Source organism: Salvelinus namaycush, chromosome 31, assembly GCF_016432855.1.
Source record: "Salvelinus namaycush isolate Seneca chromosome 31, SaNama_1.0, whole genome shotgun sequence".
In the NCBI taxonomy this organism is placed as follows: Eukaryota; Metazoa; Chordata; class Actinopteri; order Salmoniformes; family Salmonidae; genus Salvelinus; species Salvelinus namaycush.
In genome coordinates, this window is record NC_052337.1 from 8,378,787 (window position 1) to 8,404,457 (window position 25,671).

General features: G+C 41.7%; 3 protein-coding genes across 5 annotated transcripts; 2 read left to right on the plus strand and 1 right to left on the minus strand.

Annotated features, from left to right (window-relative positions):
- The first annotated feature begins 1,163 nt into the window (after nucleotides 1–1,163).
- Nucleotides 1,164–4,427, plus strand: st6galnac4 (ST6 (alpha-N-acetyl-neuraminyl-2,3-beta-galactosyl-1,3)-N-acetylgalactosaminide alpha-2,6-sialyltransferase 4). 2 transcript variants are annotated; one of them, XM_038970359.1, is made up of 6 exons: nucleotides 1,164–1,221; nucleotides 1,537–1,622; nucleotides 1,728–1,871; nucleotides 2,127–2,536; nucleotides 2,709–2,816; nucleotides 3,062–4,427. In XM_038970359.1, the coding sequence occupies exons 2-6, from the start codon at nucleotides 1,605–1,607 to the stop codon at nucleotides 3,267–3,269; spliced, it is 888 nt and encodes a 295-aa protein (XP_038826287.1). In that variant the 5' UTR covers nucleotides 1,164–1,221; nucleotides 1,537–1,604; the 3' UTR covers nucleotides 3,270–4,427. The 2 variants fall into 2 exon arrangements, with proteins under 2 accessions (XP_038826287.1, XP_038826288.1); XM_038970360.1 differs by lacking the exon at nucleotides 1,164–1,221 and having other exon boundaries at nucleotides 1,796–1,871.
- Nucleotides 4,428–4,517: 90 nt separating this feature from the next.
- Nucleotides 4,518–21,653, plus strand: st6galnac6 (ST6 (alpha-N-acetyl-neuraminyl-2,3-beta-galactosyl-1,3)-N-acetylgalactosaminide alpha-2,6-sialyltransferase 6). Of its 2 annotated transcripts, none has more exons than XM_038970638.1 (6): nucleotides 4,518–4,603; nucleotides 8,289–8,368; nucleotides 8,799–9,005; nucleotides 18,773–19,191; nucleotides 19,410–19,517; nucleotides 19,870–21,653. In XM_038970638.1, exons 2-6 carry the CDS (start codon nucleotides 8,345–8,347, stop codon nucleotides 20,054–20,056), a joined length of 945 nt encoding a protein of 314 aa, XP_038826566.1. In that variant the 5' UTR covers nucleotides 4,518–4,603; nucleotides 8,289–8,344; the 3' UTR covers nucleotides 20,057–21,653. The 2 variants fall into 2 exon arrangements, with proteins under 2 accessions (XP_038826566.1, XP_038826567.1); XM_038970639.1 differs by lacking the exon at nucleotides 4,518–4,603 and adding an exon at nucleotides 7,286–7,384.
- spout1 (SPOUT domain containing methyltransferase 1) lies at nucleotides 20,539–25,405 on the minus strand. Its single transcript, XM_038970637.1, has 12 exons — nucleotides 25,335–25,405; nucleotides 25,125–25,164; nucleotides 24,529–24,651; nucleotides 24,252–24,411; nucleotides 24,037–24,126; nucleotides 23,892–23,941; nucleotides 23,618–23,748; nucleotides 23,394–23,466; nucleotides 23,151–23,249; nucleotides 22,930–23,032; nucleotides 22,322–22,469; nucleotides 20,539–21,889 (listed from the first exon to the last, which is right to left on the minus strand). The coding sequence occupies exons 1-12, from the start codon at nucleotides 25,380–25,382 to the stop codon at nucleotides 21,812–21,814; spliced, it is 1,143 nt and encodes a 380-aa protein (XP_038826565.1). The 5' UTR covers nucleotides 25,383–25,405; the 3' UTR covers nucleotides 20,539–21,811.
- Between the last annotated feature and the right edge of the window lie 266 nt (nucleotides 25,406–25,671).

The following is a 25,671-nucleotide window of genomic DNA, read 5'->3' on the forward strand; positions in this document are numbered from 1 at the left end:
GTATCTACTCCTGTCTTAAGTGTAGTGTATGGACATAAATTGTTCCCAGTGCTGGTGTTCGTATTGGTGGTGGTGGGTTTTGACTAGATGGGATAACGGCAGTTTATGTCAGAATTAACCAGAATAGAGAGCAATAGTAATGCCATATTCATCAGATGGGATAACGGCAGTTTATGTCAGAATTAACCAGAATAGAGAGCAATAGTAATGACATATTCATCAGCTAACGTTGCTTTTTGTGAATTTTGAAGCATTTATGTAGTTTTTTTTTAAAGCACATAAAAGACATCATAATTCATAAAGATCATGCTAACTGACTAATATTATCTCATATAACAAAACGTATGAGATATCCTAAACCTGCGTTAACCTTAGTTTCGGCGTTTATCCCCAACCCCTATTCTTTTCGCATTCATTTTCTCCATTGGAATGGCTGAACGAACCAGAAGTAACTAATTTCCTTTTTTTAGGAAATTACATGCTGGCGAGTGCTATTGACATTTCGGAGCAGGTTAGGAAAACTTACTCCGCAGGTTAGGATAATTAACGTAGCAGGTTAGGATAATTAGGTTAGGGTTAGCGTTGGTTAAAATGCTACAAATGTTAGTGATGCAACCAAGAAAGATAATGTGCCTGCTGCTCATTTATTTAATTAGGCAAGTTAGTTAAGAACAAATTCGTACTTACAATGACGACCTACCCAGGGTAGCTCGCAGCTCTATGGGTCTCCCAATCACGGCCGGATGTAATACAGCCTGGATTTGAACCAGGTACTGTAGTGTCGCCTCTTGCACTGAGATGCAGTGCTTTAGACCGCTGCGCCACTCGGGAGTATGATGAAAGGGATGTCTTGAAGAGTATGCCCCTAACACTGTAATGCCTCTTAATTATAACTAGTTCAAGTCAATGATTGTACCACGCATCTGTGCTTATAAAAATGCGTTTTTTTGCCTTTTTATATATAATTCTGCAAGTTAACTCTAATAAAGGATAGAAATAATGAGTTTTTCCATAATATTAACTTTTAGATGGGGATATATGCTTTTAAATCATTATATTACTGCATTGTATTCGTTACATTTTTCATTCTCTGAAATATCTTTCCAGTAATAAAATGTGTCCAATATGACGTACACCATCAGGAACTAAGCTATTCAGGTTCTGTTCACTGACGGAACATAATATGAGTAACACCATCACTCACAATAAGGAAAATACTAGGTTAGTTAGCTTAACATGTATCTTCTTATTCCATGTTGACGTATTATAATAATTACAGACAGTCGGTTATTCGTTTGGTCAACGTTTCTGTTAATTGATGTCCTTTTTGGCACTGAATTAGCTGCCACCATGTTATGGCAAAATATTGGTCATGATGATAGTTAACGTTAACTAGCTCGCTAACGCGGTTCGATTGGTTATCATGTCAGTCATTTCGAACGATGCGCACTGAAGTTAACCCCCTACACTGGTTTTAAATGTGCTATTGATTAAACATCAGTTGTCAAATTAACGGTAGACGTTTTTATTCAACAGGTGAGATACCCAACTTATTTCCCACCAATTGTGATGAAATCCATCTGGGGCGGGGCCAGAGGTCTCTAATGGATATGAAGTCTCAGGTAAACATGACATCTTGTTTCATACTCCTCATCATTATTACAGTAACATTTACTTCCTATGCACACTGACTACAGTTTTTTAGCCTGTTCATCTGATGTCCACAGAGATTCCACTGGATTTGTCTAGTTATTGTAACACTGTCAGTGTTGTTATGGTACGTCCACATGACCAGATCAGATGGGTCCAACAGCATGGTCAACATTGGTCTCCAAGGATACCTCAGGATCACCCCTGGCAGGAGGGATCAGGTGAGCTGTTGATTTGCAGAGGTCTGCTTTGTGTTTTGCAACAGAGAATTAAAATTGGCATTTCTATTGGTCAAGCCCAGGTAAGTCCCTCCCTGTTTCATTATATATATTGTTTTTGGTGCCTAATGAACACAACCCATGCCTTGTTCCACTTGCGAACACCTTCAGCTAGAAAGAAACACAAACTATATGTTGATTTAAACACATTAATACATTTTCACCTCATGTGATTTTATGCCCATTCTCTCCCTCCAGTTTTTGAAGATGCACTGCCTCCAGTGTGCCTTGGTGTCCAGCTCGGGCCAGATGCAGGGGGCAGGTCTCAGAGAGGAGATTGACCAAATGGGGTGTGTGATCCGCATGAACAACGCCCCCACGCTGGGCTATGAGAGGGACGTTGGGAGCAGAACCAGTCTGAGGGTCGTATCGCACACCAGTGTTCCACTGCTGATTAAAAATGAGAGCTATTACTTCAGGCACTCTGCGGACACCACCTACGTGTTCTGGGGTCCTGAGCGGAACATGAGGCAGGATGGGAAAGGGCGTGTTTTTAATGCCTTGATGAAGATGGCCACGAAGTACCCGCAGGTCAAAATGTACATGGTGACTCGGGAGAAGATCCAGTACTGTGACAGTGTTTTTCAGAACGAGACAGGGAAAAACAGGTAAAAAAATGGCCTCGCCAAGCACTCAGGGGTCATGTTAATTAGGGTACAAGGGTCAAGTCCAGGTAGTTTATTACTTTTTCAGTCTGTTTTCTTCAGTTTGGTGCCAAAATGAACACGATCAAGATGGTTATGCTGCTATTCTTATTATTATAAGTTTTCTCCGTTTCAGAATGAATTCAGGTGCTTTTCTCAGCACTGGTTTCTTCACCATGATCCTGGCCATGGACATGTGTGACAGTATTCACGTCTATGGGATGATCGACGATAACTTCTGCAGGTGAGTTATTTGAAAAAGATGTGGAGGAAACTACCTGTCTAATAGCACATTTATTCTGGTGTAATAGCACATTTATTCTGTTTTGAGATGAATTAAATTTGAATAAAATAAATAGGAACCCTGAACTAGCCGTCAACTTGCCTTATATTACACTGTTTTGTGTTACACCACATTGTTCTGAGAGCTATTGGGATTGATTGGCTGTGTATGACAATTAACCACACCCCTTTCATGCTTCTCTGAAGCCGTGCCGATCACAGTGTTGCTCCCTACCACTACTACGAGGGAAGCCGGATGGACGAGTGCCGCATGTACCGGATGCACGAGCACGCAAGTCGTGGCGGCCATCGCTTCATCACCGAGAAGGCCATCTATGCCCGGTGGGCCTTGCACCACAGGGTGGAGTTCAAACACCCTTCCTGGAACCTGCAGAAAAGGAAACATGACCCCTGAGTGTTGTGCCTGGTGACTTTTTTTATCTTTGTTGACCTCTGACCCCCGTATGACCCCGTTGAGGGGGAATTCTGTTCAGTATGAGAGTCAAATGATCTTACTCCTTCATGGGGCTGCAGTATTAATTATAATATTTCTGACAGCCTAAATGGTGTTCAAAACATTGTATTCAATAGTCAAGCATCAAACTGCCAACTTTTTTACATTGGTCAAAGTGCACATATTTCTAATTTTAGACCTTTAGCCTATTGCTAAAGTACAGTATTCTAACCACTATTAAATTAAAACTGCTATTGGTAGGTCTAGTGATGCCAAATCAAATAATATTTTTAGTGTTTGAACAAACTTGATGCCTTCGTTGTTTGTTTGTCATAATTATGCCTTTTCATTTCTGCACTCTTTAAGATAAAATGTTTTGTCATTTAATGCTTTTAAAGCTTTTATGATGCACTGACTGAATGTTCAGCAACGTATTATGTTTTTTCCTGTTCACTGCTATATGCCCATGTATTTCAATGTAATGAAACATTGTTGGGCTTTCCTATCAGAGTTTAGTCTTAACAACATTTCAAACTTTTACATATATTTATTATGTTATGGTTCAAATGTAACAAGAATCATGAATTTAGTGTCACTGAAACGTAATAATGTGCTGGTCATTTACTATCAGAGAAAGTGACTATCTGATAGCAAAGAGAAACTCTTTTGCTGATTTAATTGGTTTTTGCAGAGGCCAATGGAATGATTTGACATGTTATGAGTAGAGACTCATCCCCAAAAAGTGTGCCTTTTTCTTTAACTTCCTATTTTTGTCTGACATTTTACACATGTTGACTTTAAACAAAAAATGTTGTTGCTTGACAATGTAAATGGTTTAATGTTACTTTTATATAAGGTCTGATATGCCTTATATTCTGATGGTCTTAATGATATTTACAAAGCTTGACAATGCTACAATCATGTTCAATGGAAAATCCCTATAGTCCTCTCTTTTAGGAAATATGAAATGCTCTTTACCTGCCTTTTTAAATTAATTAATGTCTGATTCCAAAGAAATGTATTATAATTGTTTACAGTATTGTGGTGTTTATCTTGTTTATTCTGAAGATGTCTGGTTTTCCCAACACTGAAATAAACTATGTACATTTTCAAATACTAGCCTTTGTGTCTTTTCTAAATTATTTATTAAGTTCCTAATAATAATTTTCACTGCGGCGCTGAAATTTTGATGACGCAAGCGAGTCCCCTCCTACGATGGTTTAGGAAGATGGGGGATGCGCCGACAGATCAAACGTCAACGATGCACAGATCTATGGATAAAAAAAAACTAATTGGTAAGCAAACCTCGTATTCATTTCATTTAGTCATTATTCTACAGAAATGGTTTAATGACAGCCATTCCCACTATTATGGCTTAGAATAAAGCTATTTATGGTGTCAACACGAGTCATGTCCGATAGCCTACGTTAGCAGTGAGACAACGAGTTTAGGTCTGCGCCAGAATATTGTCATGTCCCCCAATAGCTTATTCTATATAATTTTTATATTTAGGTTTTGATAGGCTTATAGTTACAGTTGTGTCCGTGCGCTCAAATTAAATATGTGCAATAGATATTCATTTTTATTTAAACCGGAGGTGTTGGTTTTCATGAACCACTGTCAAACGGATAGGGCCAAGATGTTGGACATCAGTTGGAATAACAAAAAACTAAAGAAAATAAAAAAGATTGTGGTTGTCAAATTCTTGAGAATGCATTTTAGTATGCAATATACCGATAACCACAAGACATTATTCTGAGACAATTGTGATTAATTTTCCCTGCTACCCTATCATAGGATTCTTATAGGTCGTTCTAAATTAAACGTCACAATAGGCTATTGTACGTTTGATTTGGCTTCTGGGGTGCAAGGAGACCCCCATCTCCGCTAGAACTATTGACAACTACTATGCTTCCCGTTCTTAAATTTCATTTTTTTGTCTTTTACTTTCGGTTTTGTACACCAGCTTCATACATTGATTCTCCACAAATGCTTGTTTTGTCACTTAGAAGGAAAATAGGCAAACTATTAGAATGTTTGCAACCAGGAAGTGGCGGAGCGATTTCTGCATAGTTCCCCTTTAAATAAATGTTTGGCATCCTAGCTAAGCAAACAACATAATTTAGCTTGCTTCATCAGTGATTAACCGAGGTAAAAAAAAGTTTCAGGTAAGATATTCAACGGATATTCGCGCTTTCAAACCTCAATAGCTTTCAAACCACTTGAAACCACTTGAAAGCTATTGTCATGATGTTTTAAAAATTGCGCACAACATTGCACAGGCCTTATTTTCAAGTTTTGGCCATTAATTCGCTTTGCAAAGCTAATAAACATGTGGAAATGTGACCAGCATTTTGTATTCCTAGTTAAATTAGTTAGGGAGCGTAAACAAAGTAAAAGCGTTTATTATATTCAAATGTCAATAGCTCCTTGGTCATGTGACCTACTGACTTCAAACAAGGTTCCATTTTCATCTGACACGTTTAGACATTAATTTTAGAGCCAATCCTTATCCTGAAGTTACGGATCTTTTTTGCCAACTTCCCTTACCTACATTGTTATAACATGCCAGAGGCTGTTCACCTTGGAGACCTGCTGCGGATATGGGTACGCCAAGGCGTGAGATTTACACCCTCTCCCCCGGATTTTCAAGGGCCAGGGAGAGCTCACCAGACGCCGCCGAAACCGCAACGCTTTCCAGGGCTTGGGCCCCTCTCTCGGGGTGAACCCATTTGGCGCCCAATGCCACTTTTGTATGTTTACATACCCTACATTACTCATCTCATATGTATATACTGTACTCTATACCATCTACTGCATCTTGCCTATGCCATTCTGTACCATCACTCATTCATATATTTTTATGTACATATTCTTCATCCCTTTACACTTGTGTGTATAAGGTAGTTGTTGTGAAATTGTTAGGTTAGATTATTCGTTGGTTATTACTGCATTGTCGGAACTAGAAGCACAAGCATTTCGTTACACTCGCATTAACATCTGCTAACCATGTGTATGTGACGAATAAAATTTGATTTGATTCACAAAGAAAAGAGAACTCTCCCCGGGGCACCCGCCAGCTTCTCTGGGAACGGTCGCATTACCGCACTGGATGCCTCGCAGCGCCCGTCTCCGCCAGTCCATGGACATTCTGAAAGTAGTTAGAGGTCAGTAGGTCACATTACCAAGGAGCTATTGAAATTATAAAGTTTGAAAAATGTATGTAAAATCGTGTGCGATGAAAATGGACAAACTAAAGGGTGTGCAATATACAAGGGTAGTCTCTGGACATTCTGAACCTTGTTTGAGTTCAGTAGGTCACATTACCAAGGATCTATTGAAATTAGAAACATTGAAAATTAATGTAAAATTTAGTGAGATGAAAATGGATAAACTAAAGGGTGTGGAATGTGTAGGCCCACTGAGTGTACATTCTGAACCTTGTTTGAGGTCAGTAGGTCACATGACCAAGGAGCTATTGAAATTCTACATTTTGAAAAATTCATGTAAAACCATGTGAGATGAAAATGGACAAACTAAAGGCTGTGCAATATACAAGGGTAGTCAGTGGACATTCTGAACCTTGTTTGAGGTCAGTAGGGCACATGACCAAGGAGCTATTGAAATTAGAAACACTGAAAAACCTTGCAAATTCATGTAGAACTGTGTGAGATGAAAATGGACAAACTAAAGGTTTTGAAATGTGTAGGACCACTGAGGGTACATTCTGAACATTGTTTGAAGTCAGTAGGTCACATGACCAAGGAGCTATTGAAATTAAAAAATGTAAATAAATAATTTAAAATAGTGCGAGATGTAAATTAACAAAGAAAGTGTGTGCAATGTGTATCTTTGCCATCAGGTTAGCTATAACCAGTTTCAACGTTTTAGGAGTAATGGTTAAAGAGCTATTGAAATTTGAAAAATATTATTTGTCACTATGTTGACGGTCCCTAACTGCTGTTGGTGGACGTAAAGAAGACTACAGGCGAATATCCAACCTGAATCTGTATTTTCCTCGGTCAGAGATTAGGTTTTGAGAAAGAACTTGATATCAGTAAATCATCATACTCCTGGTAAAGTTGTCAGTCATCATATAGATGGCAAGCAAATCAAACAATATTTGGATATAATCATCTAGTTTAACTCCAAAAGTTCGCTTGTTAACTAGCTAGCTAGCCAGCCATATTGACCTGATCTGTTTTTAGCTAACCAATTTGGCATGGTCCATCAATAAATATAGCCTATATCGGTATATCATGTCTGTCAGCAGCAATCACAATCTAACACTCTTAAAAACTGTTGAAAAGGGGAATATGTTAGCGCTCTTCGCTTGGTAGGCCTACAATGGTTGGGGGGAAAAGTACATTAGGTTTACCTACCACACTAGCTACAAGTTTAGCCAACTGTACAAAGTTTCTACCAGCGGTAGCTTGCAAAGTAAACATCAGCTAACCGTCCCATGGCAAATGCTCCCTTCTGCTGCTTGACAGGCAGAGCCCAAAAAATATTTGAAATTAACCTAAACCATGCATACTTGTCAGGTAAAGTTCACTTTTATTTTATATCACTCAAATATCAAAATAATGGTGGCCAATATTGAGAGATATCGTGAAACTACCCTCACGTATCTGGAATTACATTATCAATTGATGTTTACTAATCATTAAAAGTATGCAGCAACTTGCTGTATAACTCTGGTATAGCTAAATGTGCGCATTTGTTTTGCATGAAATAATTGTAAACGTATAGGTCTGACAATGCTCTTCAAGAGGTGATGGATAGGATATTACAACCAAATAGTTAACATTTATTTAACAACGGCAAGCAGTTGTCAATGGTTTTAGCGGAACAGGCAAATCGAACGAAAAACAACTTATTGTGACGTTTTGTTAAAATACTCATTGACTATAAATATACAAGATAGCAGCCTGAAAGATTTTATCGTGTATTCACTATGGAACATCTGCCTCTTGACAGGGGTGGTGACCAGAAAAGCACAGAACATGCAATGTAGCTCAGCCTGACTTGGAAGCATGGGGCTGAGGCTTGTTGAAAAGGTAAAATCATTCTGAGCATTGATATACTCTCACTTAAAATGTTTGTTTTTTTTGTTGTCAAACTAGCCATCAAATATTATTACTGATGCACTGTGCATAATAGGCCTATCTGTATATTTTGTAAAAGCATTTGGTCACATTATGTGCAAAGATGGTAAATAAACCTGAACTTGAAACAAGTGAGTTCCTCTCAAAATGGCAACTGTTATTTGAACTGCCTTTTCATTCAGGTTGTTTTTCATTACTATAAACCAGATAGACAACAAAGCACTAACATTGATCTCGGCACCCAGGACCAAATACAGTGTACATGCTGGTCAGCTACTCAATACATTTATGTAACAGTCTGTCACAAGAGACTAACATTGACAGACAACACACCACAAACATTGATGTATATTATATCAATGGTTCCCCCTATCTTTGGCAGCAAGGGCCTCAGAGCCAGAAGATGGTGATCTTCGGAGCCATCTTCCTCCTGATGACCCTCCTCATCCTCTTTAGCTCCAACAGCGGCAACGACATCAGTCCCTTCTACAGTCCCTTCCGGGCGTCCTCGCCTCATCACCCCATCAAGGTCACTGACCTCAAGAAATGGGCAGGGAAGGAGGGCTATGTGGCTGTCTATGGAAACAAGGTAATTTACACTCAGGGTTTGAATTACAGAGAAAATCTATGGAACCTCTATTTAATCCAGGAGACGTGGTCAAGAAGGCTACATCTTGTAGAAAAAACAACATTAAAGTCATGGGTTAATTTGAACCCTGTTCTTCTCACACTTGCGGGGTTAAGTTGAAGTAGTGCCAAAAATGCTTAGCACTGGCTAAATGTAGTGGTGGATTATAGTCTCTACCACATGATCCATAGAAATAATAATGCATAGCCCCAAAACAGACACAAATGCATTTTAGGAGTCCAAATTGAGTAAAAAAGTAAAAAACTGTTGCACAGTTCATACAGCTGTGTTCTTATAGCTGTTTTCTGTATGACTGGTGAGCTTTAGTTTTGAACTACAATTTACAATTCAATTTACAATTTACAATGAACTACAATTTACAAACTCAATTTGCACCTGTGGTGCAACTTCCACTAAAATTTCAGAGAGAAAGATAACACAGGGAGACGAACACCTACCTAGAGGTGACAGCATCCCCTCCCCAATATGCCCCCATAGACACAACTATGACAAAGCAACCAACAAAAGCGGGTCACAATTCCTGCAGCTCTGTCGCAAGCTGGGTCTGTACATAGTCAATGGCAGGCTTCGAGGGGACTCCTGTGGTGCACCTACAGTTGAAGTCGGAATTTTACATACACTTAGGTTGGAGTCATTAAAACTCGTTTTTCAACCACTCCACAAATGTCTTGTTAACAAACTATAGTTTTGGCAAGTCGGTTAGGACATCTACTTTGTGCATGACACAAGTAATTTTTCCAACAAATGTTTACAGACAGATTATTTCACTTATAATTCACTGTATCACAATTCCAGTGGATCAGAAGTTTACATACACTAAGTTGACTGTGCCGTTAAACAGCTTGGAAAATTTCAGAAAATGATGTCATGGCTTTAGAAGCTTCTGATAGGCTAATTGACATAATTTGAGTCAATTGGAGGTGTACCTGTGGTTGTACACTGCTCAAAAAAATAAAGGGAACACTAAAATAACACATCCTAGATCTGAATGAATGAAATATTCTTATTAAATACTTTTTTCTTTACATAGTTGAATGTGCTGACAACAAAATCACACAAAAATTATCAATGGAAATCAAATTTATCAACCCATGGAGGTCTGGAATTGGAGTCACACTCAAAATTAAAGTGGAAAACCACAGGCTGATCCAACTTTGATGTAATGTCCTTAAAACAAGTCAAAATGAGGCTCAGTAGTGTGTGTGGCCTCCACGTGCCTGTATGACCTCCCTACAACGCCTGGGCATGCTCCTGGTGAGGTGGCGGATGGTCTCCTGAGGGATCTCCTCCCAGACCTGGACTAAAGCATCCGCCAACTCCTGGACAGTCTGTGGTGCAACGTGGCTTTGGTGGATGGAGCGAGACATGATGTCCCAGATGTGCTCAATTGGATTCAGGTCTGGGGAACGGGCGGGCCAGTCCATAGCATCAATGCCTTCCTCTTGCAGGAACTGCTGACACACTCCAGCCACATGAGGTCTAGCATTGTCTTGCATTAGGAGGAACCCAGGGCCAACCGCACCAGCATATGGTCTCACAAGGGGTCTGAGGATCTCATCTCGGTACCTAATGGCATTCAGGCTACCTCTGGCGAGCACATGGAGGGCTGTGCGGCCCCCCAAAGAAATGCCACCCCACACCATGACTGACCCACCGCCAAACCGGTCATGCTGGAGGATGTTGCAGGCAGCAGAACATTCTCCACGGCGTCTCCAGACTCTGTCACGTCTGTCACATGTGCGTGTGAACCTGCTTTCATCTGTGAAGAGCACAGGGCGCCAGTGACGAATTTGCCAATCTTGGTGTTCTCTGGCAAATGCCAAACGTCCTGCACGGTGTTGGGCTGTAAGCACAACCCCCACCTGTGGACGTCGGGCCCTCATACCACCCTCATGGAGTCTGTTTCTGACTGTTTGAGCAGACACATGCACATTTGTGGCCTGCTGGAGGTCATTTTGCTGGGCTCTGGCAGTGCTCCTCCTTGCACAAAGGCGGAGGTAGCGGTCCTGCTGCTGGGTTGTTGCCCTCCTACGGCCTCCTCCACATCTCCTGATGTACCGGCTTGTCTCCTGGTAGCGCCTCCATGCTCTGAACACTACGCTGACAGACACAGCAAACCTTCTTGCCACAGCTCGCATTGATGTGCCATCCTGGATGAGCTGCACTACCTGAGCCACTTGTGTGGGTTGTAGACTCCGTCTCATGCTACCACTAGAGTGAAAGCACCGCCAGCATTCAAAAGTGACCAAAACATCAGCCAGGAAGCATAGGAACTGAGAAGTGGTCTGTGGTCACCACCTGCAGAACCACTCCTTTATTGGGGGTGTCTTGCTAATTGCCTATAATTTCCACCTGTTGTCTATTCCATTTGCACAACAGCATGTGAAATTTATTGTCAATCAGTGTTGCTTCCTAAGTGGACAGTTGGATTTCACAGAAGTGTGATTGACTTGGAGTTACATTGTGTTGATTAAGTGTTCCCTTTATTTTTTTGAGCAGTATTTCAAGGCCTACCTTCAAACTCAGTGCCTCTTTGCTTGACATTATGGAAAAATCAAAAGAAATCAGCCAAGACCTCAGAAACAAAATTGTAGACCTCCACAAGTCTGGTTCATCCTTGGGAGCAATTTCCAAACGCCTGAAGGTACCACGTTCATCTGTGCAAACAATAGTACGCAAATATAAACACAATGGGACCATGCAGCTGTCATACCGCTCAATAAGAAGACGCATTCTGTCTCCTAGAGATGAACGTACTTTGGTGCGAAAAATGCGAATCAATCCCAGAACAACAGCAAAGGACCTTGTGAAGCGTGAACCGTGGGGCGACGCACAATTGGCTTAGCGTCGTCCGGGTCCGGGTTAGGGAGGGTTTGGCCGGTAGGGATATGTGGATATTGTAAAGTGTAAAGTGTATATTGTAAAGTGGTTGTTCCACTGGATATCATAAGGTGAATGCACCAATTTGTAAGTCGCTCTGGATAAGAGCGTCTGCTAAATGACTTAAATGTAAATGTGAAGCTGCTGGAGGAAACGGGTACAAAAGTATCTATATCCACAGTAAAACGAGTCCTATATCGACATAACCTGAAAGGCCGCTCAGCAAGGAAGAAGCCACTGCTCCAAAACCGCCATAAAAAAGCCAGACTATGGTTTGCAACTGCACACGGGGACAAAGATCGTACTTTTTGGAGAAATGTCCTCTGGTCTGATGAAACAAAAATAGAACTGTTTGGCCATAATGACCATCTTTATGTTTGGAGGAAAAAGGGGGAGGCTTGCAAGCCGAAGAACACCATCCCAACCGTGAAGCACGAGGGTGGCAGCATCATGTTGTGGGGGTGCTTTGCTGCAGGAGGGACAGGTTCACTTAACAAAATAGATGGCATCATGAGGGAGGACAATTATGTGGATATATTGAAGCAACATCAAGACATCAGTCAGGAAGTTAAAGCTTGGTCACAAATGTGTCTTCCAAATGGACAATGACCCCAAGCATACTTCCAAAGTTGTGGAAAAATGGCTTAAGGACAACAAAGTCAAGGTATTGGAGTGGTCATCACAAAGCCCTGACCTCAATCTTATAGAACATTTGTGGGCAGAACTGAAAAAGCATGTGCAAGCAAGGAGGCCTACAAACCTGACTCAGTTACACCAGCTCTGTCAGGAGGAATGGGCCAAAATTCACCCAACTTATTGTGGGAAGCTTGTGCAAGGCTACCCAAAACGTTTGACCCAAGTTAAACAATTTAAAGGCAATGCTGCCAAATACTAATTGAGTGTGTGTTAACTTCTGACCCACTGGGAATGTGATGAAACAAATTAAAGCTGAAATAAATAATTGTCTCTACTATTATTCTGACATTTCACATTCTTAAAATAAAGTGGTGATCCTAACTGACCTCAAACAGGACATTTTTACTTGGATTAAATGTCAGGAATTGTGAAAAACGGAGTTTAAATGTATTTGGCTAAGGTTTATGTAAACTTCCGACTTCAACTGTATAGCTCATCTCTTGGCGGTAGTACAGTATCACCAAGTTCAACCCAGAGTCTCTCATAGCATTCAGTCAGCCCGCTGACACACCAATCAAATCACAATATATAGTTGAACAGAGCAATACTCAACCAGGGCCAGATGGATTACCAGGACGTGTACTCTGAGCATGCGCTGACCAACTGGAAAGTGTCCTCGCTGACGTTTTCAACTGGTCCCTGACCGAGTCTGTAAAACCAACATGTTTCAAGCAGACCACCATAGTCCCTGTTCCCAAGAACACCAAGGTAACCTGCCTAAATGACTACCGACCCGTAGCACTCACGTCTGTAGCCATGAAGTGCTTTGAATGGCTGGTCATGGCACACATAAACACCATCATCCCAGAAACCCTGGACCCATTACAATTTGCAAACCGCCCCAACAGATCCACAGATGATGCAATCTCTATTGCACTTGTTGTGTCTTTGACTATGCCAGATTAATTGCTATGACATGCTATTCTATAAAATAATTTCTCCGTAATTAATGATTGAACTAATCATGTAAATATAATTAACTAGAGAGGGACACCACTAAATAATATTTATAGAGCTGTTATCTTCCGAATAAACTCTTAAAGATTTAGTAATATTTTACATCCATAGCAGTCACATTAATCGTAATTTTATTCAGTCTCATCTGAAAGTGGTAAATCCTTGGTTATCTGCAAGAATCCTGGCTAACAAGTTGAATCAGCAATACAAAATTGGGTTTAATTATTTATTTACTAAATACCTAACTAATCACACATATACAATTAAATCACAAATTGCCGTCATAAAGGCAAACGTCCCTAGCGGGCGGAACAGATATGACAGCTTGTTACACAAAGGGAAGGGGCGGGATTTTGGTGAAAGAGCGGGAGACTGGAACATAGGCGAGCTGTTCTATCGTAAATACAGTATCTTATGCATTCTAAATTACCGCCCATTTGAAAAAGGAAAATGCAATAAATATTTACTCTGAGCTGCGCTTCAGTAGGTTGGTGGTAGATGGAAGACCGTATCGCCAACCCGAGTCCTCTGTCCTTTGAAGAATGTCTCTGGTGGTCACTGGATACGTTGGAGTAACGTTGTGTGTAGTAGACGGGATACTCTGACTGTCCTTCCTAACCTACGTTTGTAGCAGCTGTTGCTAACTCAACGGCTAGGAGGTATCACTTCTGTAGTGAATACGAGTTCAAAGTTCATACCATTTACAACCAAAGTCCATGCTGATGTTGGCTTAGTTCTGTAGTTATTATCTGAACCATTCTGACATCGGATCGTCATCCTAAATGTACCCGGAACAGGAAGTTATATTTTTGTCAATGGCTTTTATAGTGGAGGGAGAGGGGTGTGTCTGAAAAGTTTATAACCCATGTCTCTTCACAGGGGCGGGCCCCTAGTTGAGCAGAAGCCCAAATTTATGAAAATCCAAATCTCTCATTTGGAAGCTAAAATTACATTTAATCTCTTCACAAATAATATCATATTCAAACATTTGAATTAAACAACAATTCCATGTGAATCCGATACCTCTGACGTTTAGACTTTCCACAGTAGAGTTTGTCATTCTGTCAGAGGGCAACCGAACTGACATAATATACCTTAAGTACCACCGCATATGTTCAGTTGGTCGGATTACCAGAATATAGTTCATTTCCCCCCACTTCTGATGTTCCCAGAATCTCTATGTTAACCAAGGGGTTTTCTTATGTCACATCAGTTATAGTAGGGAGAGGGAAAAGGGGGAAAAGAGGTATTTATGACTGTCATAAACCTACCCCTAGGCCAACGTCATGACACACTCCACACTGCCCTTTTCCACTTGGACAGAAGGAACACCTACGTGAGAATGCTATTCATTGACTACAGCTCAGTGTTCAACACCATAGTGCCCTCAAAGCTCATCCCTAAGCTAAGGACCCTGGGACTAAACACCTCCATCTGCAACTTGATCCTGGACTTCCTGACAGGCCACCCCTAGTTGGTAAGGGTAGGTAATGACACATCTGCCACGCTGATCCTCAACACAAGGGCCCCTCAGGGTGCGTGATCAGTCCCGTCCTGTACTCCTTGTTCACTCATGACTGCACGGCCAGGCCAAGCACGACTCCAATAATATCATTAAGTTTGCCGACGACACAACAGTGGTAGGCATGATCACCGACAACGATGAGACAGCCTATAGGGAGGTCAGAGACCTGGCAGTGTGGTGCCAGGATAACAATCTCTCAACGTGATCAAGACAAAGGAGATGATTGTGGACTACAGGAAAAGGAGGGCCGAGCACGCCCCCATTCTCATCAACGGGGCTGTAGTGGAGCAGGTTGAGAGCTTCAAGTTCCTTGGTGTCCACATCACCAACAAACTATCATGGTCCAAACACACCAAGACAGTCGTGAAGAGGGCACGACAGGGTAGTGCGTATGGCCCGGTACATCACTGGGGCCAAGCTTCCTGCCATCCAGGACCTATATACCAGTCGGTGTCAGATGAAGACCCAAACACTTGCCATAGACTCCAGCCACTCTAGTCATAGACTGTTCTCTCTCTCTGCTACCACATGGCAAGTGGTACCGGAGCGCCAAGTCTAGGTCCAAAAGGCTTCTTAACAGCTTCTACCCCCAGCCATAAGACTCCTGAACAGCTAATCAAATGGCTCCCTGGACTATTTGCACCCCCCATTGATAGACTTAGAGGGGCAATCTGTAGTTGCTACATCGGACTTATAAATGATATATACAGTACCAGTCAAAAGTTTGGACACTACTCATTCAAGGGTTTTCATTTATTTTTACTATTTCCTACATTGTAGAATAATAGTGAAGACATCAAAACTATGAAATAAAGGAATCATGTTGTAACCAAAGAAGTGTTGAACAAATCATAATATATTTTAGATTCCTTTATGTAGCCACCCTTTGCCTTGATGACAGCTTTGCACAACTTTTGTCAAAGCATGCAATTCCATTAGCACAGCATTTATTTTTCAACTGGAACCAATCAGTCCTCCATGATAACAAAATCTTAAACAACAGAGTAGGGCTGCCACATAAGTCCTTAGTTTTGGGGTCATGCTCAGGTAAAACTACACTGCTCAAAAAAATAAAGGGAACACTTAAACAACACAATGTAACTCCAAGTCAATCACACTTCTGTGAAATCAAACTGTCCACTTAGGAAGCAACACTGATTGACAATAAATTTCACATGCTGTTGTGCAAATGGAATAGACAACAGGTGGAAATTATGGGCAATTAGCAATACACCCCCAATAAAGGAGTGGTTCTGCAGGTGGTGACCACAGACCACTTCTCAGTTCCTATGCTTCCTGGCTGATGTTTTGGTCACTTTTGAATGCTGGCGGTGCTTTCACTCTAGTGGTAGCATGAGACGGAGTCTACAACCCACACAAGTGGCTCAGGTAGTGCAGCTCATCCAGGATGGCACATCAATGCGAGCTGTGGCAAGAAGGTTTGCTGTGTCTGTCAGCGTAGTGTCCAGAGCATGGAGGCGCTACCAGGAGACAGGCCAGTACATCAGGAGACGTGGAGGAGGCCGTAGGAGGGCAACAACCCAGCAGCAGGACCGCTACCTCCGCCTTTGAGCAGGAGGAGCACTGCCAGAGCCTTGCAAAATGACCTCCAGCAGGCCACAAATGTGCATGTGTCTGCTCAAACGGTCAGAAACAGACTCCATGAGGGTGGTATGAGGGCCCGACGTCCACAGGTGGGGGTTGTGCTTACAGCCCAACACCGTGCAGGACGTTTGGCATTTGCCAGAGAACACCAAGATTGGCAAATTCGCCACTGGCGCCCTGTGCTCTTCACAGATGAAAGCAGGTTCACACTGAGCACATGAGCACATGTGACAGACGTGACAGAGTCTGGAGACGCCGTGGAGAACGTTCTGTTGCCTGCAACATCCTCCAGCATGACCGGTTTGGCGGTGGGTCAGTCATGGTGTGGGGTGGCATTTCTTTGTGGGGCCGCACAGCCCTCCATGTGCTCGCCAGAGGTAGCCTGACTGCCATTAGGTACCGAGATGAGATCCTCAGAGCCCTTGTGAGACCATATGCTGACACATGCACATTTGTGGCCTGCTGGAGGTCATTTTGCAGGGCTCTGGCAGTGCTCCTCCTGCTCAAAGGCGGAGGTAGCGGTCCTGCTGCTGGGTTGTTGCCCTCCTACGGCCTCCTCCACGTCTCCTGATGTACTGGCCTGTCTCCTGGTAGCGCCTCCATGCTCTGGACACTACGCTGACAGACACAGCAAACCTTCTTGCCACAGCTCGCATTGATGTGCCATCCTGGATGAGCTGCACTACCTGAGCCACTTGTGTGGGTTGTAGACTCCGTCTCATGTTACCACTAGAGTGAGAGCACCGCCAGCATTCAAAAGTGACCAAAACATCAGCCAGGAAGCATAGGAACTGAGAAGTGGTCTGTGGTCACCACCTGCAGAATCACTCCTTTATTGAGGGTGTCTTGCTAATTGCCTTTAATTTCCACCTTTTGTCTATTCCATTTGCACAACAGCATGTGAAATTTATTGTCAATCAGTGTTGCTTCCTAAGTGGACAGTTTTATTTCACAGAAGTGTGATTGACTTGGAGTTACATTGTGTTGTTTAAGTGTTCCCTTTATTTTTTTGAGCAGTGTATTTGGCTAATCTATACTTCCATATTTCCAAGTCCTATTCTTGAAGATCAAGGGGTATAACATTTATTGGAATGACTGGAATTCTGATAGACTTTGTTTTTTTAATGTAAAGATATAATTTCATCGTATTATTATATGTAGTAGAAAGCAATGGGTTAGAAGAAGCCTACATAACCAACCCATAAAGTAAAATGTAATATCCATATATGACCAGCTATGTAAACTTTAACATTGATTTATCCTGCAATAGATGTTAAATTGGTAACATACATTTTTGTTTTCTTCTAAAGCCTCTTAAGGGGAAAGTAATCTAAATGTAACGGAATGTAATCAGATTACGTTACTGAGTTTGGGAAATCCAAAAGTTACGGTACCAATTCCAATTTTGGACAGGTAACTTGTAACTTTAACGGATTACATTTAGAAAGTAATCTACCCAACCCTGCTTGGGGGTATGATGTTTGTGCGTCTAACTTTCTTACTCATCATTATTCACAATTCATTCAGGATTATCCGTAATGTTAGAATCCACATTATTGTAGAAGGGTTTAGAAACATATATTCTTATTGACAATAAGTGACTCAAATGGCACAATACATTATTTACCATACATTTCTTTTGGGCACAAAATAATCTGAAACGCAACCAAAACAAGCAGAAAACGCTTCCAACAAATGTGTAGAGTCACAAGCTTGATGTAGTCATTGCGTGCTATGAATATGGGACCAAATACTTAACTTTTGACTACTTTAATACGCATATAAATGAATTTGTCCCAATACTTTGGGTGTCCTAAAAAGTGGTGGACTATGTACAAAAAGTGCTGTATTTTCTAAACGTTTTTTCAAATTAAAGCTGACAGTCTGCATTTTAACCGCATAGTCATTGTATCGTTTCAATTTCAAAGGGCTTGAGTACAAAGCCAAAACAAAAAAACATGTCACTGTCCCAATACTTTGAGCTCACTGTATGTTATATACTGTATATATTTTCTCAGTTGTTGTTTCTGCATTCCCTCTCCAGAGTCTGACCCTGCATTGCCACCACTGTGCCCTGGTGACCAGCTCCAGCCACGTGCTGGGCAGCGGGGCCGGACCGGACATCGACCGCGCCCAGTGTGTGATCCGCATGAATGACGCCCCCCTGTCGGGGTTCGAACGTGACGTGGGGAGCCGGACCACCCTCAGAGTGGTGGCTCACTCGAGCGTGTTCAGGGTGGTTCGACGTCCAGCTGAGTTTCTCAACCTCACGGACCACCAGGCAAATTCTGCAGTCATATTCTGGGGACCACCCACCAAGATTGGTAGAGAGGCTAAAGGAACACTGTACCGTCTGATCCAGAGAGTCAGCATGACCTACAGTAACCTGTCCAGCTTTACCATCACGCCTAGGAAGATGCACAAGTTTGATACACTGTTTCAGAAGGAGACAGGGCGAGACAGGTGCGTAGAATGAAGGAAAGCTGTTATGGTGAAAGAACAATGGGGATAATGCAAAAATCTGTACAAATTCAATATATAATTACCAATCTATTTTGGCACTAATATCAATCGATAATGAGCACAATGCGGGGATTTTCCTGGCATCTAATGATAGACATTTCTATCAACCTCTAAATGCTATTTTTGTTAACGTTTTATTCTACGGTTTCCTTCCACAGAGCAAAGTCTCAGTCCTGGTTGAGCACCGGCTGGTTCACAATGGTGATTGCGATAGAGAAGTGTGACAATATTAAAGTGTACGGGATGGTTCCGCCCAGTCACTGTGGGTGAGTATGAACTAATGAACAATGTTACACATAAGAGGATGAATCAATGATAGTGATCTATCAAGCACTTAAATCTACCAGGCTATTACATTGTGTGTAATCATAAATTAGTTGTGAGCAATTAGTTAATCATCTATACTGATTATTATGGAACCATTGTCTCCAACTGACAGGATTGCTTTCATATAAACAACAGAACATTGTATATTATGGTTGTCTCTGAAAGAAGTCGGACAAATATTGCACTTTAAAACAGCAGGGGGAGAATTTGTCTATGAAGGAGCCGTAGGGTTATTGCTACCCAACATATGCTGGTTGTCAATGTAATCATTTGTAATGCCTTTTCTTCCAGAAAAAAGCCCCAGCCCAAGAAGATGCCCTACCACTACTATAAACCCAGAGGCACAGATGAGTGTGTGACCTACCTGCAAAATGAGAGGGGTCGGAAGGGCCCCCACCATCGCTTCATCACAGAGAAACAGGTGTTTGCACGCTGGGCCAAGCAGTATAACATCACCTTCACTCACCCCACATGGTGAGATGACTGGTTCCTTCAACAAAGTTAGCCCAAGGTATGAGAGAGGTGATGCACACATCTGGACCAGGGTCCTGGACAGTGCACGAATACCCTTTTCACACTACTGGACCAAACTGAGCTGAGCCTAGCTGTATTGGCCTGGCCTGGTTGGGCATCTACCATACAGTAGTTGCTGGAACTGTGATGTAAAGGACAACATGAAAATAAAATATCAGAGCCAGCACGTGTATGGTTCAGGTCAGCCCTAATATGTCAATCGGTCAATATTAAGTTGAATATACTTTATTATTCTTATAGAACTACACGTTTCTGTGTCCCCTTCTCCGAATGGCAGCCATTTCTGTAGCTCTGTGATGAACCTGAGCTTGGTTTGTAAACATTAATATACATTCTGAATGTTTTTTTGACAGTGCAAAATCAACATTTTATGGGATTTTGTAAATACGGCATTTCCTGTGTTTGGCAAGGAAGTTTGAAGAGGGCAACTGCCAAAATATTTATTGTAAATAAACAAATTAATTGATATTTAAAGATGTATTTTTACATGTTTATAATGCTTTCGTTAAATGTCCTCAAAAGCACTCACATAACAAGATAATGTAAACTTTACGAATTTTAAAGGGGCAATCTGCAGTAGCTACATCAATTTTTGAACTTGAAGAATATAACTTAAATGCCTCATGAGCTAAATTCAACTTTCTTACCCCATCAGAACTGAAAATAAACTGGTTTTACACCAATGTTTGTAAACAACCTAAATGTAAACAAACACTGTATACCCTCAAAGCAAAAACTGTAATTATTATATCGTGTTCAGTCCTTGCATCCATAGCTCTATGAATGAGTGGTTAAATTTCTCCATCCCTTAGCGAAACAGTGGGAGTACACTTGTTGCAACGCTTTGAAGGAATTAATTTGAGACCTTTATATGCTTACAGACAGTATGGCTAAAGTTAAGTGACATGTTGTTTGTAGCATTACCGTATCCAATCAAACCTTTTATGGCTCAGTGTTAATATACCAACATCAGAACACAAGCTTACATTTATAGCGCTGTAGGTTGGCTCGTGCCAAGCCAATGGATTCACACAAAGCCTGTTGAATGTAGGGGGGTGTGAGCTTCTGTAAGGCATTCACACAAATGTGCTGTATTAGATACCAAGTAGTTTTATCCCGTCTAACCACGACACGGACGAACGTTGCCTCGTCGTCATGTTTGACCCTTTACCGCTGACATCCTGAGGCATGCAGCTGTTTGAGTAATTCAAAATAATGTATTGCGGTATTCATTAGCATTACTGAACAGAATATATTGCATTATTTATTGTTAGCATTGTGTTCAGCAACTTATTCTTCATGTATGTTCTGTAATGTGTCTTGAACAAATTACATAAACTGATGCATATAAATGACTTAATTCACCTGGAATCCTATACAGAGGGGATAGTAGAAACAGAGCAAAGCTAGCGTTAGCTTTAACTAGCAAAAAGCTACCAAAGAGAGAGGATATAGATAAGGAAACGCCAAGACACTGGGTTCTTCTTTACTTGTGCTGTGATCTCTTACCCTTGAATAAATAAAAGAAACAGCACAGAATAATCCCAGCAATGTCCATTCATTCGATCCCAGAAGTATTTAAATATTAAATCATCGACTCCTGGTTCAGTTAGCTTCACCTAGTTCCCCAAAAAAGTGAATTATTTTTTAGATCCTTGAGACTTCCTCTCAGTGATGGTTTGTCAGTAGCCACTTCCTGTTATGAACCGTTCGACTTGTCTGGAAATGCGGCTGTGATTTTCTGCCTCAGGCTGGACATGGAGATCAGGATGGCCTCCTGTGGAAAACATGATCAGAGCAACAGAATATAGACTGGTCAGATTGAACTCCCAGCCAATATGACAGATTAAGGGCCCCGAGTTTTTCCTTTACCAAGTAGGGCACCTGTCAAACTCATTAAATGGAGGGCCGAGTGTCTGGGGTTTTTCGCTGCACCCTTGTACTTGATTGATGAATTAAGGTCACTAATTAGTAAGGAACTCGGCTCACCTGGTTGTCTAAGGCTTAATTTAAATGAAAAAACAAAAACCCGCAGACACTCGGGCCTCTGTGGAATGGGTTTGACATCCCTGATGTAGGGAAACCATGTTCCATTGTCAGTGTCTTTCCTGGTCAGGGAATAACTCCGTGACCTACAGCAGACATGTGAACGACAGTTTGCTATACTCTGTCTTCCCCTGCTACACACTCCTCTCTGTTCCACACTCACCTCTGTGCGGATGGTCCTGCTGCCCTGGTTGGGGCAGGTGTTGAGGTACAGGTCAAACAGGACACCGGGGTCTGTCACCTCCAGGTTCTGATCAGCATCCACACTGGTCTCCAAGCCCTGCAGACCACCAAACACAACCAACATGTGCCTGGAGAGTGAGAACAGAACAAAGTTTTAGGCCATATATAATCTCGGCTAACCCAGAATTAAAGTCTTGCATTATTGGTCAGCTGCTCGATTAAATTCTGGGTCCTTACATGTTAAGAGAAGGGATTAAGAGATGCTAGAACAAGGAGCTCCACCCTCTATCTTTGCAAGTTACGTACAAGTCTATGTCCCCTCTTCTGAAATTCTAAAGATGCTAACACCTGCGACATTGTGATATGTCCAAATAACCAGTGATGAAAAACCCAAACACCAGAACTACTGCTGCTCATTATCCCACGCATTCCATTCATTCCCCACAGATTCTACGGTACCAGTTGTTGACGTAGATCTGTCCACGAGAGATTCAGTCATATACAACAAAGTTATGTAATATATGTTAACAGGTCTTCCACCAGACCTTCTTGCATTTTGTAGTTCTTGCCCTCATACTCTGAACTTACTTGAATGGAGAAAGAGAAGTTTTGTCAACATCTCTGCCTTTCTCAGATGTTCCAATGGTCAGATCATAGCCCTCTTTATGTGGACACTCAGTGAACACATTACCTGCAATCCAAATCAACACTTGATAAGGTGAGATTCGTCAAATTGAATGAAACTCTCAACCTCACGAAATTGAAAAGAATGGCTCCAGTTGTGGAAGATATGTAAATAATACACCTACTTAGACTTGAGGCCAGGCGAACACTGTAGCCCCAGTACAGACCTCCCTCTGTTCGCGGCTTGTGAGGCGCCACCACCACCCCTTTGTGTAGTCTACCATCTGTGTAAACACACACACACAAAATACTGAGCAACTATGAGTGAAGCATCATATTTGTATGTGTATAACTGAAACGTACTTCTCAGAAGCTCCTATTCATGGAATCAAAGATCAGCTGAGTTGGATGTACAGATGTGGACCTACCTTTATTCTGGATCTTGTTCATGTGGACAGTGACTCTGAGACCAGACTGTAGCTGCTTATCTATCTGCACCTCCTAAAAGTAGCAGAAAAAGACATCAGTCCTCTACTACATCCTGCTGCTGTTGGGGTTCAATATCAGCACACAGCTTTCTCGGTCCGTTGACCTATGGTTCTTCTTATGGCATATTACCGTACTTTATCATCATATCGAGATAGCTACTCACCTTCCACATTCCACAGTTGACCAAGGAGCCTTTTCCTGGTTTGCTAGGCCGATCGAGGACCACCCCCTCCCGGTACTCACACTCGTCATCCTTCCTCATGTGGTGAGGGCTGTCCAGAGGGTTGAGCAAGCCTGAGTGGGAAGGCACCAACACATGGTTAGGGCAACTATGGCTGTACTCGAACATTCATTATCATGTTTACACCATGACATATGTTCATTATATGGTTGGGAAAACCAGGAATGGAGGTGAAGTTATACAGCTACTCACTCACCGGCATACTGTAAATCTTTATGCATTGGGAAGAATGATTTGCGCAGGTACCTTGGAAAATAATACAAAGGGAAGAGGATTCAAACCTTAGTCAAAGACAGCAGCTGCGTTTGACTTAGTCTGTTATAAGTCAATGTAGTACTTACTGTGGGCATTCCAAGAACTGGAGGATTCTAGCCAGTTGAATGCAGGCTTGACCCTTCTTTCCAACACCATTGAATTCTCCCTCAACAGTCCTGTGAAATAAAACATTGTGGATCAGTAGAATTATACTGCCACTGTCAAGACCTAACATCTAAAACAGCATCAAATGACTAAAGACATGAGCCTAAAATAAGATACACAGAAACAGAGGTCTTACTTGACATCCTCATCTTGTTCGTCAAATACGATGATCTCGTCGACACAGAACACGACGCAGGCTCTGGCTATCTGTCCAGCCAGGTATGTGCGGAGTTCTGTAGACTGGGCATTGTCCAGGACAGAACCAGGCAAGGCCACGCTCACTGTGTACGACCGTCCTATGGTTGCAGATACGGGAGTCAAAATCATATATTATTTTATTCTAATGCATTTTTTTTAAAGATAGAGGGATCATTGTGGAATAACCAGTGGGGTGAAAACCTAATCAATATTACCTGATTGGTTCTCTCTCTGACTCTGCTGCAGTGCTGCCTCAGTCTTCTCTTCCTCCTCTTGCTTCTGCTTGTCAAGTTGTTTAATCAGCTTGGATTCTTTGATTTGCTTCTTGATCTCTTTTCCTATTATTCAAGAAAAAACATGAGCTGGATTCACAAATCAACTAGTAGGAAAGGAAGTCAAGGTGGTTACCTTGTCAGTTGCACAACTGAACACATTCAAACGAAATGTGTATTCCGCATTTAACCCAACCTCTGAATCTGAGAGGTGCGGGAGCTGCCTTAATCGACATTCACGTCATCGGCGCCCCACCTTGCCAGCTCGGGGACTCGAACCAGCGACCTTTCGGTTACCGTTAGGCTAAGATACTAAGCAGTGTAAACTTAGTATCTACATAGGCACATGGCAATAATTCCCATTTCATGTCTTGAGAGTCTGCTTATATACACGGTTGTGATTTCTGATGTAGTACAATACTTAACTCAATCCCAACTGGGGTCAGATTACACATGTCTGTAAAAGTGCGCATGCCCCGATAATCAACCATAGCGATTAGTTTGGCAAGTTTTTCACAAGAAAAAAAAATGATGCTTACGTTCCGCTTTCCATTTCCTCCAATCTACTCTCTCCTCGCCCTGTAAAGCAACATATACACACCATGTTAGTTAGCATTATGCTAGCTGGCGAACCGATGTAAAATTACGGTTGTTTATCGTAAAAATCCCTACATTTTCAAAAACTGTCTGACACGAATTGCCTCTTTTACACATCAGAAGACAACGTTTGACGTCCCAGTTTAAAATACCTGAGAAAAGGTCAATTTGGGCTTTTTCGATGCAACGCTGTCCGCCATATTTCTCTGCAACCAACACGTGAAAACAGATACTAACACACTTCCGGTTCTCATAATACACTTTCAAAATAAAAGTAATCTACCAGCCTTTATCAAACATGTTTGCTCTAAACATGTCATTTACACAAACCTGGTAAATGTAGATGATTTCATAAAAAGCAGGACTCAGTTATCTGCTTCAAAATTCTTTATTTTTACAAGATCAGCATGCAAATAAGCACACTTTGGGACAATTTCTCTTTGAGTAGACCACCAGCTGATAATACAAAAATCACTATTAGAATGAAGG